Here is a 13,578-nt window from a genome sequence, read left to right on the forward strand (position 1 = left end):
TACTATTTCACGTCTGTCAAACTGTGTTATCGCTGATTTTCTTGTAGATGTATCTAAACAAATAGGAGCAAATTTAGTCTTTTTGACAGGCAGCTAGTAACAAAGAGCCTAAAGACACAGTTTAAAATTGGTCCTTTGCTAAGTGGTCCGTTATGTGTAGACAACACTGGTTCACCCCTTTAGTAAAGTTTGAATGATTCGTGTTAAGTGACTTAAACAACAACAAAAAAATCCTCTGAAAAAGGTTAGGTAGAAGGACTGGGCTGAAAATGTGTGAAAAACCAACTAATGTCCAAAGAAAAACTTTGAAAGACCTTCAGAAAGCCCTGGACAACTATTGCTCAAGAACATTTTCACAGATTAACAGAAAGTCCAACTCCCTAGAAGCAAAACATAAAGGAATGAGGGGCGGCTGCTTTTCTGACATATTGCAATTCAAAAACTATTTTGTGAAAAATGTTACACCTTTGTTGGATTTGAATGTGGACTCTGTGCTCTTTTAACAAAACATGCTTGGAAAAATACATTGAACAGAAATTATTAATAGAACATTTCAACAATTTAATGAGCTCAGTACCAAAGCCACAAAGCGTGTACATACACTATCTGTGTATGTATACAGCCCCACATGGTCAGAACAAAAAATGCTAAAGAATAGGTTATACGGTGTGTCCAAACCTTTCGACACAGCTTTTTTTTTTATATATATATATAAACTAGTTTGTCCTCATCTCTGAAAGCCTATCAACTTTTTGAAGTCAGATTAGGATGAATCCCACATGTTACATTTGATACTATAGAAAAAAAGGGCTCATGCCACAAACTGGAGGTTTGCATTTTATCAGAAGAGTCCTTGAGCAGCAAATTTAAACTTTTACAAGAGAAGACTCTTTGAAGACTAATTGGTTGGTTTGGCAAACATTTGCACACCACAATTAAAACGCAGTTCACAGCCACTTCCATGAGCTTTTCCATCAGAACCATGTTGCTGAAGCCCAGGCTGGGCCTTGACCTATCACAAATGGTAAAATATTTCATTTTAACATCAGTCATTTACATCTCTAATCTCTTTGTAATTTTCACAATGAAAGTTGGCCTGTAATAAGAGAGGTTAACAACATTTTCACTATGATGGTTAACAGTGCTTACCAGGAGAGAAGATAAGGCACAGTTCAAACTTTTCATATATATATGTTAAATATATATGTTTCAGGCCAGAGGTGTCTGGAGAGGTGGGGCAGGATGTGGGATTCATGTGCTGCACGTAAACATACTGGACCTGATGGAAAAACATACAGCAAAAAGAGAAAAAAACCTTATCTCTTAATGGCATACTGTGAGAACAGGGGCTCACACACATTACCTCTACTATAACACACACACACACACACCTGTTTGTCATACTAATGCCCACACCCATGGAGCAAAGTCAGCTCCCCGTCATTGTTCCAAGCAACCATCATCATCCTCCACTAACGTCCTCACACACACACACACACACACACACACACACGTGAAAAAGAAACCAAAGCTAACCAGAAACAACATGTTTCATAACAGGAATATGGAGAATACTTTGAGCACTAAATATTGTTTGGTCCACTCTTCTGTCACACACACTCGCTGCTCTTCAGTTTTGGTTGAGACTGCGAGTGACGTACAGTTTTTAATCACATGAGCCAACTTTAATAATCACTACACTCAGATGGGAATGGATGCTTTAAGCGCCTGTCCCAACATGCAAGGCAACACTGATTTTGGCAACTAGTAGACATTCTCCTTGGCAGTGAGTTATGTTAGCATCAACACTTCGGCTCATCAGTCATTGAGGAGTCAGCTTTAAGTCAGCCCCTCTTGCTTTCTTTCACTGATGACCCCCCCCCTCCACATAAACAGCAGGGAAAACACTCAGTACATTCCCATAAACACACCTACACATGCAAATGATTGGTTAGCACTCAACCAGCTTCAGTCGTGCACAGTCTTGTTCAAACGGTATGACTGCAGGGAACTCAGTCAAACATCCAGACAGACTTTGGTCAGACCGACTCACTCAGTGTGAACATCAAACTAATCACAGTTGACCCAAAACTCAGACATAAGTACACATCAGCAGCGGTTCATAGTCTACAGCTCACAGAAAGAAGACAACCACAATCTCCTTCTCACAGTCAAACGAACTGACCTTTGTCCTGTGGGCACATCACTGAAACTCAACACTGAGACTACATAAACTCAATTGAAACTGACTGAACAACAAATACTCTCAACTACACATTTGATGAAGCTGACTGTTTGAACAAAACTGAACATTATCATTTGCTAAAGAATCGCTGATAAATTCAAACTATCGAGTATTTGCCCGTTGACTGTAAGCATCTTCAGGCTATTCGCATGCATGAAAATAGATTTAAAAACTCCTTTAACAGACAAAGAAAGAAAGACCAGTAGTGAGACATTCGCTTTCCTTCAGTAAAATTCTTAGGTGTTCATACTTTAGTTTGGCATTTCCTGCTTTTGTCAACTTCACTACATTTCAGCGGAAAATCTTTTTTACATCTAAATAACATTTAAATGACAGCTTTAGTAGTTAGCCAATTAGATTCAACAGCTTCCAGTAATTTTGGCTTCTGATGTCTTCAGCAGTATTGTCATCACAGTCACATTTCAGATATCTCAGAGTTGTTAACAGCCAACCAAACAGCTATTTTCATCTCTGCTTGTGAATCGAGAATGCAAGTTCATTTCACTAACTATGTATGGTAAGGTTTTAGGTGTGACTGCAATAAACAGCACTGGCTGTTGGTCACTGACTTGTCCGTCCATTTATTTACTATACCCACTTAATCCAGTTAAGGATCACAGGTGGGTTTGAGCCTATCCCAGCTGCCATACGGCAAGACAAAAAAAGATGCACGCAAACAACACACAGCAAGGCCCGGGCTGAGATTCGATGCCGGTACCTTCTTGCTGTGAGGCCAATCACCACAGTACAGCGCACCCCTCACTGACTTATTCCATGTGGTTCTCCTCTTAAAATCACATTGGTTGATGAAATTCTTTTAAAAGAAAGGTTTCCCAGTCAATATCAGTATAAAAGGGATTATCTTTATTATATTAAATTGTTGAATGTCTACACACTGCTTTGCAGTCCACCAATCAGGCGATGTCAGGCGCTTTCTCTCCAGCCTCTCACAACGCTGCATGCAGCTATCCTGTTAGGACTTTGATAACTAACTAAAGATACAATATCATCTTCAGTATTAAACAAGATGGATTGTCAGAGGGGAAAAAAAAGTGTAAAGTTCCTTTAGAATAAGTGGTCTTTTCACCATGCTCCGTTACTATTTCAATGCCTTTTTCTTAAGGGCCAGCTATCACTGTCTTGGGAGCATAGCATACGACCCCACAGGGTCTCCCCATGTACGCTGGAGTGGGCCTACTTCCCTAAACACTACACAGAGTTGCCATTAGCTGTGGCCCTGTAGGTGTGATTGAAAACAGAGAAGAAAAAGGTTCCAGCAGATCAAATGGGTAGTGAGGGCAGGCCCGGCTCAGGTTGGATCCATTTTTCAATAAATACACAATGCATCTGTTGAGGAGTGCCATGACAGAGAGCCATCGCTGCTCGCTTGCTTTCTTCTCCTGCCATCTGTCCTCTGGCTAAAAGAGGAGGCGGAGGAGAGCCAGGCCCCGTTTTTTTTTTTTTTTTACTGCAACCCTTATGCAACATAGCTGCATGTCTGTTCCCTATTTACAGATTCTCTCTCTGTGGTACAGTACAGTCCTGACGCCTCACATACATGAAGATTCACTCAAACAGAGGCACTTGTTGTGCTCCATCCCTCCAAGAGAGAGCAAACTGTGCGAGACATCGTGTGCGCCTTTCCCAAACGTCCATTCAACGTACATTCATAAAAAGGACCCACAGTGATAAAAAATCAAACTTGAGTGGTGTACAAATATATACATAGATATATAATATCTCCAAGTAGTAATGAGAAACAATTAAACATGCATATGAAATGAGACATTCATACAAAACACTATTTTTTACCATTAGACACCTGTGACTGATACTCTGATGATATTTGAAACACTAGCCTCTATCTACACTAACCCCAATCTTGAAATATTAGACTTGTTCTTAGAAATGGCAGCTGCAGCTTGCATGTGCATAATTTCTTGTCATAAAGAATTGTCAACGTGTTTCACTCAATTTCCTTTTTCAGTCCTAGTGCCAGAAGAATCGGTAAGCTCTGTGGATTGAGTTGATTTAAAGATCTTGACCTACACAAGGTACCTAGCTGGTAAGGTAAAGCTGCATTTCAACTGAGATAACTTTTCACTGAGATCAGGGACTACAGGAGGGTCCTTTCCCTGACCCACAGGGTGTCTTATTTTTTGCCGTTGTGAGGTCTGCACTCTTGAAATGAAGCTTAAATCTGCATAAGAGGAAGTACCTATCCTCAACTTCTTTTGGAACAATAATTGATATTATGCAGCACTGTGTTGATACAACCGAAGCTGGATTTCCAATCCTGTTCTTGAGTCACATTTAGAAGATGGGAGTGATAAAGGGTGAGTGAGAACGTTAAAAATTAACATCAGTTGTATTTCTTTCTCAAGGTTTGTTTTCCGTGAAGTACATTTTCAACTGAATCACAACCACGAACAACACAGCCTGTAATCCCACCCTATGGTGACACTACACAGCCTGGTTTGTTCACTTCAAACCAATTAGTGGAAAAGTGTCAGATTCAAATTAATTTTTAGGGCTGTTTTTTTTTCTTCTTTTTATTGCTTCATATTTGCTTTAATACTAACAGGAAACCCACATACTGTAAAGCCACTTCAGATTGTTAGCTTCAGGGGAGTATTATTCTGTTCTACCTGGTATGGATACTTGCTGTGGGACAAAAAACGTGGACAAACAGATTAGTTTCACTTATATGAAAAAAAAAAGAAGAAAAATATTATAAAGACTTATAAAGACTATATAATGGCGTTTGACTAAAGTAAATGCGCAAAAAAAGCCTGGTTTCAAGTAATTCTCAGGTACAGATGTTGATTACCTAACTGTCTAGCTAACAGATCCAACATAAAATTTAATTAAAAAAAGATATAGATATATTATTCATCCCATTTCTTTCACTTACGATTTTGACTATTGCCCTTACTGGAGCTCCATATATGTTATGCCTGTTGTGCCATATACTGTTCTGCCGGGAGATCTGTCATTAACAGTGCAATAGCACGCGTTCATTCATTCATTCTTCTTAAAGTATTGGTGAAATAAAGACAGATAATGCCTTATTTAGGGGCTGCATCCTCTAAGCCCCGTTCACTCCGTTATATGGATCTCCAGTTATCTAAATATCTTCTGAAGGACGCCGACTTTCACCAAACTGTTCTCTGTGAGCAGATGAACGTATTTCATGCCAGAAATAAGGTCTAGGTTTAAAAATACCGGAGTTCCCCTTTAAGCTTTTATTGGACGATTGCAGTTCAGGTTAGAGGTTCAATGAATGGTCAATCAGCAAACAGTTTAGCCAGCTTATCTAAACCACTTGAGATACAACTGGTGAGTGCAGCTGTGATGGTAAAAATCTACTGTAGAAACACTTACTTTGTGCACAGAAAGGCAGTGTTATGGACAGTACGACTAATCCAAGTTCAAGCAGGAAGTCTGTCTGTAAACTGTGCTGGATGTTTACAGAAGAGTTGGGAAATAATTATGCCATTCTCCTTTGCTTTCTCTTAAGCTAAGTTTGTGAGACATTTGACCTTATTGTGATTTTTGGCCGCTGGGATTTTTTTTTTCTTCTAACGTGATAGTGTTCCTGGATCCAATCAGCTGCAAGGGTTTTTAAACAAAACCAAACCCGTCCCCAAAGCCAAGTAACCCTATGGAAAACACATCCCTTACGTAGATCTGATTCATTCAAACCAGAAATTAGATCAGTTACAAGTGGATATATATATATATACTGATGCCGACCCCAGCCGCACTGTCAAATATTTACATGACACCAATATGATGCTACCGTCATACACAGAAAACAACTAAAAAAAAAATGCCAATAAAAGCTTTCGAAGCTGAAAAACCAAACAAAGTCAGACTGGACATCGTTGGTTTCAGCATTATCAATACGACTACTCCAGAAATACACAACTCACCAGCAGCTGCTCCGTCTCTGCTTCAGTAAAGTCAAGTGTACAGACTGCTGTTTGAAGCAATGCTGGTCGAACTGTGACGCAACCAGCCTTCCTATCCATAGCTTCGGGGCAGGAGAAGAAGGAGAGATAGACAGGAAGGTGGTGAACAGACCAAAAAAGGAGGAAGTGAGAGGAAAATATAGAAGAAGTAGGTATTCCAAGTCAAATTAGAGCTTCGGATGAATGCTGATTTGGACGCAAGCTGTTTCTAATATGACTTGGAAATTGATCATTTGGAAACCACTTCCAATTTTCTACAAAGAATATGGAAAGGAGAGAACGCTGGCGAGTGCCAAGGGGTACACTGGTCTGTTGATATAAGAAGCAGATGTGAAATATGCAGACACAGAAGGAAAAACAGACTTAAAGTGCTGCTCTGCAGTTGTAGATGTGTGTGCTACCTTTAGAAACTCACGCAGACAACTACTGCACAAAAACATACATGTCCATGAAGGTCTGTGTACTTTGATAACTAGTTAATCATTCAAATCAATCAGCGCTGTCATTTATCAAGCAAAGCAGTCCAACATTGGCATTTTGCCAACATTTTTCCTGCTTTCTCTTTTGACTTACTACAATTTATATTAGGGTTTTGGAAAGTTTTCGACTTGGACAACACATGATTACCACATCTTTTACACTAACAATACTGAATAGAATAATTAGCTTAAAACCGATCTAGTTCTCCCTTTACGGATAATAAAAACAGAGAGCAAACATGTTGCAATACAGTGGTTTTCATGTGAGGATGATCTTAATTCATCTTTTTCAATAAATAAATGAAGCAGTATTGCTTACCATAGAAAAATGCTTACCAGGAAAATCAATCTCTGTGAGTTTTAGTGGAAGAACCAATCAATATCTCCAATGTCCTGCAGACAGCAGGTGGTGAAAGTTTTAGTCCAGCCTGAATTAAACTCACTCTGTCCTTTCTCCGTTTCAAGCTGCTGAAATTATTTCGAGCTTCAGGGTGAAAACAACGGATGCATTCAGAGTGAGAGACGAAGGGATCGAAAGAAGGTGAGAGCAGCGAGCTTCAATGCGTTTACTACAGCGGTCGACTGGTTAGACACACACACAGAGAAGAATAATCAACCCCTCCTTTCTGCTTAATCACACTTCCACAAGTTCATACACATCCTGGCTGACGCATGTAAACTTACAGAGAACCTGATTCTTTTCCCCCTGAAGACTGTCCACGTGTTCCACATATAACTTCTTGGATGAACCGGCTTTATCAAATTGCAACTCAGGTTTTTTCAGCAATCCTAAAATTAGTTTTTGTACGCCTGAGCTGAACTCTCCTGACTGATTTAGAGCTTCATTTGAACTTTAACCCACCGGGGCACTGAGCAGGGGAAGAATTGGGAAATAAATCTGTCAACACTGCCTTTCACAGATAAATGAAACCCCCAAATCTGGATCAGGTTTAAAAGAAAAGAAAACAGAAAATATTTTATTATTCAGCCCTAAAACAGGGTAACTCAATGATTCCCCCCCCCCCCCCCAATTCTTTGACTAATCTATTAATTTTTTCATTGCTTATATAAAAGGCTAATCTAGCACTTTATAAATATATTCAATTTTAAATTTATTCAACAGAACACTCCTCCGCCTGTGAAAATATTTGTACCAAATCTGAGAAAAGTGACCTTTATGATATCATAAAATCTAGGTTTCTTGAATCCGACTGAACGGATGCTTTATCAAGTTATCTGAAAAAGTATAAATTTAAGATTGCAAAAGCATTTAGGCAGAATGGGAAATACAACAAAAGAATTACACAATGCAGAGAGAGACTCCAGATAATTCCATTATTCCATTACTCCAGATAGATTCTTAACGGCCCATTGTTTGTTTGGTATATAGGTCCCCTTATAAGCAGCAAACCCAACAGCACATAGACCCACTTCTCCTGCTGTCTGTAAATAGTCTGGAAGTAAAATATCAGAACTCTGCAGCTCAGGTAACTGCCAGTCCCTTCCTCTGGCAAAGGTAAGGAGCCTATGGATTAAAGTCCACAGACTGGTAAGGAAGAGTTGTACTCAGGGAATTGACCATTCAGGAATGGAAACAAAATTTCCTCAAGAAAAAGAACTCAAGTCATTCCTGAGACTGTGTACATAACCAGGGAAGTATGTGGTCACAAATCTCTCTCTCTACAACCTTGGAAATCCGGAAGAAGGCACGGAGCAGCATCAGAAAATGTTCAAGAATGTTTAATTCTTCTATGGTATTCAACAAAAAAGTTTAGTGTGGTAAAAGCAGAAAGAATATTTTCATTTCAACCAAAAATAAATAAATAATCTGAGCGTCTGAAGATTTACCCCCTACCCGTCCCCCCAAAATACTTAATCTAATTAGGAATCCTTCTAATGGCAATTCTGATTAAGCCGGATCAGATCACTTTGAAGCATTTTTGTTGCGATTAGACTGTTTATCTTATCAGTCGTCTATAGAAAAGCAACTAGAGATGGCTTAGACACTTTAGACATTTTACTGGTTTATCAATGTTTTGAAAATGTCATTAATGTGGAACTGCCTTGTGTGAAAGCAGGTATGATTTACTGCCCGAATGTCCCAGTACAATCTTTTGTGCTGACTACAAACACCCTTCCCACTACTCTCCGTTCTTCTATCATTCAGGTTAATCTGAAATGAGTCATGTTTAAATCCCCCACAATTACCTAGCTCACAAAAAACACAATTCAGACCCTTGGAGGTGGAGGCTGACATGTTCAAATGACAAGACAAGAAGTGTGGGGACATACTGTGGGTAGATCTTAATACCCAAACCCCACCAAGGCAACCTGTTGAATCCCTGTCGGCCCCTCCAACCCCCATTGGAAACCTTAATTAGGGGAGTCTATATCTAACAGAGTGGATATCAGCAGAGTAGCTAACCTGAAGCATTAGAAAGCAACGGCACTCCTATTGTTGGAGGAGTGTTGGGGTGCAAACATGACTAACCCTCTCTTAGTGCTTGACCATAGTGTTAACCCCTTGCTAACCATAAGTTTTGATATTTTTTCCAAATCTTCAAGGTTAAATAATGAGGAAAAATAAAATGATAAGGATGAAGACTTGGAGCCAGATATGTCACCAACTGTGCAGCTTGAAGCTCCAGTTTCAAAAGTGAGCCTTACTCACTTCTAAAGCCAAAACAACACGTTGTAAATTGGAGATTTTTTCAAAGCTGTCCATTCTCAAAGCATTCCTTTCAGCTGTGATTGTTTAGATTCTTAACAACACTCAACACCACCAATTAGTGGAGTTTGCCATGAGAGAACTCTTTGCATGCAAGGGAGTTTGGGGTAGGGGGTTGTTTTCTCAACCTATCTCCACAGTGGAGGCTTCCTCTGCATCTCACTTTAGTCTTTGAACCTTTGTCACTGGTCAGCTCATACAAGGCCATTTCCACTGGAGTGTCATTCAGGTACCCCCTTCCTGTTTTTGCCCAGTCTGCTGCGATGCTGCTTCCTGACTGGGATGCTCCTGGGGAGTTGACCTACCATCACTGGTTCAAGACCCCTCTCTGGTGTTTATACTTCCTGAGGAGACATTGTATGGATGGAGACACATAAGTCAGTGTCCAGCTCGTTTGTTATTGCAGGATGACTTTCAAAATATTTTTCTTTCCACTTGCCCTGATGAGTAGACGCGTGCTTTACCACATTTCACTGTCATTTTGTCATTACTTTGGTCTGTTTTAGAGTTGTTTAATCATTGATGTCAATCATTCAGGATTCCTATGTTTTTGCATTAAACAGCAATGTTCAATTAAAAGCGGATAGCAAGTATGTCTCCATGCTCTCATCCCATGCAGAGTGACGGATTATGGCTATGTAACCAGCGCAGACAGCATTGGTTGCAGTCCATCAAAAAGCTAACAGCATGTAGCATTCAGTGATAACGCTATGCGTAGGTAGCATGCTAATTGGTTAGCATGCTGCTGCTTAATTAGTTTTGACCGCATAGGGGTACGAACACAACAGAAATCATCTCAAAGCAGATGAATTGTGAAAAACAAAAAAGGCGTAGATGAAAACCAAAGGCAGTGGGTGAACTTGACAATCTGAATTCTTCTTAAACATTTAGTTTCATTTCACCTGTGTCTTCCTTCTTTTCTGCAGCAGGGTATAGCACAAGAACCAAGGGCATCAAGCTAAGTAAAGTAGCCCCCTGATTGCTCCATGTGCCTTTGACACAGCCCCCAAGAAACAGCAAGAAAATACAACGGGTAGATATGGGTTTATAAAGATGTATGTAGCACGAATGTAGAGTAGACGCAGGACAATGTCAGTAGCCTAATGAGGAGCCCTCATGATGACTAATCCACAAATTACTAACCCCTTGAACTCAAAAAAGACGCATGAAGCATTTTTCAACATCATTTAGCTTTATTCCTATGTACTGTTGGATCACTTTGGGTACTTTTGGACTGCAGTTTTCATTGTTCCCATAACCAAGGAGACTGTAGTTCATTGAACTGTTTGTATAATCTTTTTTTGAAGCTATTGTCTTAGTTTAGATCGTCTCCTGACACAAGAAGAACAATTAAAGAAAGTGTTCGTCCAGAAAGAGCAAATGTGCATTGATTGGCTGAACACACAACTGCAGCATTTGCAAGCTAAATTTCACAAATATTTGCGGAAATATCAGTAAAACATCTGACATCCAAGTAATACTTTAAAATAAACAATTAATGTTAAACTATAAAATGAAGAGATGACAGTTAAATCCAGGCTTTAAAGAGCTCAGATGTTACCATTTTTTTCCCAAGTTATTTATTCATCTATGGACGATGTACTGCAGAACTTCAGCATCCCCATCAGCTGTTAATATACAAACAAAAAAAAAGAAAAGAAAATCTTAAGGGAATGTAGTTCCCTCGGGGGGACTTCAATTCACTTGAACTGTGTGGCAGGCATGATTAAATAAAAATGGAAAGGAAAGGTGCAAATAGACATATTCTGACGTCATGTGAGACCAGTGGGTGGGAGCACCTGTCCAAGCTAGATGAAAATCTTTCCACTTGAGCGAAAAAGGTGATATTAGATATCTTGCGTTTAGAAAAACCCCAAAACGACAAGAACAACTCGACTTCCCCTCTTGTCCTCCACTTTGCCATGTAGTGTGAGGAAAAGCACTCAGAACTACCCTTATTCAAACAGAAATTCAGCTGAGAAGAAGACACACATTTTTGATACAAAAATAAAGACCACGGCTCTATCACAATTACGTGACAGTGGTCGGATGCGAAATGATTCCCATGGTCAGAATAATAACTTTCACTCTTTGGACCGACACATCTCATGGCGGAGTTAGACGAACAAGGCGGAAGACCCGATTTGGCCGCAACAGATAAAGTCCGTGTGTGTTTGTACAAGAAGGAGCTGTTGCAGCTTGCAGGTGTGGCTGTGATCCACATCATCAACAGTGTTACTCAATTGGAGAGAAACATCCCCATAAACATGGGAATATCAAGTCTTAGCAATAACCCAACTCTAGGAAGACAGCTCAGCCTTTATATGGATAAGTAAAGCTTGCAACATACACTAAAAAAACATAAGTCATCAGTTTATACGTAGAATACAATACACCCAGCTGGCTTTCAACACAAAAAAACTCATGATTTGGGTCTGTCTGCTGTGTAAAAATAATTTAAATAAATAAGAGTCTTTGATAAGTCAGTCTACTGCAAATCCACAATTTTTAACCACTAAGGACTGAATCAGAAATGTGAGGTTAACACAAAGCTAAAAAATCATAACTGAAGTGGCTCTGAGTAAAAATCGGATTTGACTGCTGTGGTCAGATTGTTGTTTTTCTTTTGTTTTTTTAAATGGAGGTCAATACTGAAATATACTGGATGAATTTGCAGTGATCTACACAGCATTTTTTCACCTAGTGAAATACACTTCCACGTTGTATAGAGGCCGTCTGAGATTGCATTTCCAAGTCGTGTAAGACGTATCAAAAATGTGTTTTTAGTGAGATCGGAATGCATTTCAGCATCACACTGGTTTTAAATGTCATGTCAAGATGAATGCCCAGGTGGTGTTGGGCACCACATGCCAGCAGGACAGCTTCATTTCACTTTGTCACCAGTTCTAAAAGTCTAAGGAACTCTTCTGGTGATGGTGTACCATTCTTGTTCTATCAGAGGAGAGAGCAGTAACAAGTCTGTGGGGAGTGGAAGGTGGAAGCACAACATTCACATAATGTTAATGGGTCATCAAACCAAACAGTGACTCTTTGTTCTCTACAAGGGCAGTGCCATCTTGGACGAAGCCCCTTTCACCAGGAAATAAATATTTTTTCAGAGGTTAAGGGATGACTTACAGCAACGTTGTACCATCTGATGAGCGATTACAAATATTTTTAAAAATGTCATATCTATAGCCTACCCTGCCTACTGAAGTCTGCAATCATCTCAATATGTGTCACATGGGCAGTCAACACTTGGTTAAATTTTGGGCCTATGTGGATGCTGGAAAAAAAGTTATTTTACTAACCAACTTTTGAGTTTGAGAGTTTGGGTACCTATTAGGCCATAAGAGTGCAAAAATGCAGGGAACCATCGCCCTTAGAGTGTCACTAGAGCCTTAAAAAAATCTTCAAAGGAAAAAACAGTGGGAAATAATGTGATGAAAAGGTAAACCTGTGTTAAAATAATTTCAGATCACTAGAGCGACAATGACTCCATGTTTTAACTCCAACAACAGATCTGCTAAGGAACTGTGTGTGAACATGTTTGTCTTTTAGAGGCAGGGCATGAAATGTTTGAAAAGAACATACGCACTCACCCTTCCCAAGTAAACAAGCAGCACAGCGTTTCTCAATGGTCAGTCGGGTTGGTATACGAATTGGTAGCTGTCCTGGCTTACTCTTCAGACTTCAGATTCAAAATTCAGACCACCATTCGAATGAATGGTTTAGCATTACATCTTAAAATAAAATTTCCAAGAACTTTACAGTAATAGCTGTGGTCATATCCTCCAACATTTTTACTCAGAAAGCCAATCACCAAACTGTGTAGACTGCAGTCAGTCAAGCTGCTGAGGAGCAAAGATTCTTGTTAAGGTACAAAGCCGTAAGAGATACTGTACATGTGGGTAGCACCCAGGTAAAAAGGATTAACATAAACCCCTTTTACACAAATACTGGATAGTTTTTGGAAAGCATTAAGAGAATCGAATCCAGTATTTCTCTGCAATAGCCGTTCCTGCATCTCACAGGGCGTATTCTCCGCTGGTGATGCAAGAAGCACTCCACGATAGCTTCTGTGTAGCGTACAGAAGTCACAGCACGCGGCACATAAAGTAAGCTGTGGAAATCGCTGTGTTTTCTTTTCAA

At 39.7% G+C, this 13,578-nt stretch overlaps 1 protein-coding gene across 6 annotated transcripts in view; it reads right to left on the reverse strand.

Annotated features, from left to right (window-relative positions):
• The window catches only part of plekhg5b (pleckstrin homology domain containing, family G (with RhoGef domain) member 5b), a 73,847-nt gene that overhangs the window by 26,987 nt on the left and 33,282 nt on the right, over positions 1 to 13,578 (reverse strand). Inside the window, exon 1 of one of the 6 annotated variants that reach the window (XM_072366828.1) lies at positions 7,383 to 7,516. The exons of 2 other annotated variants lie outside the window; for them this stretch is intronic. In XM_072366828.1, the coding sequence (XP_072222929.1) occupies positions 7,383 to 7,430 (48 nt within the window). In that variant the 5' untranslated portion in view covers positions 7,431 to 7,516. Of the gene's footprint in view, positions 1 to 6,180; positions 6,467 to 7,017; positions 7,313 to 7,382; positions 7,517 to 13,578 lie in introns of those variants that run through there. 3 more of the 6 variants (XM_072366830.1, XM_072366829.1, XM_072366827.1) reach the window with 3 other exon arrangements.

Source organism: Leuresthes tenuis, unplaced genomic scaffold (genome assembly GCF_036924035.1).
Source record: "Leuresthes tenuis unplaced genomic scaffold, fLeuTen1.0.hap1 SCAF_16, whole genome shotgun sequence".
NCBI lineage: Eukaryota > Metazoa > Chordata > Actinopteri > Atheriniformes > Atherinopsidae > Leuresthes > Leuresthes tenuis.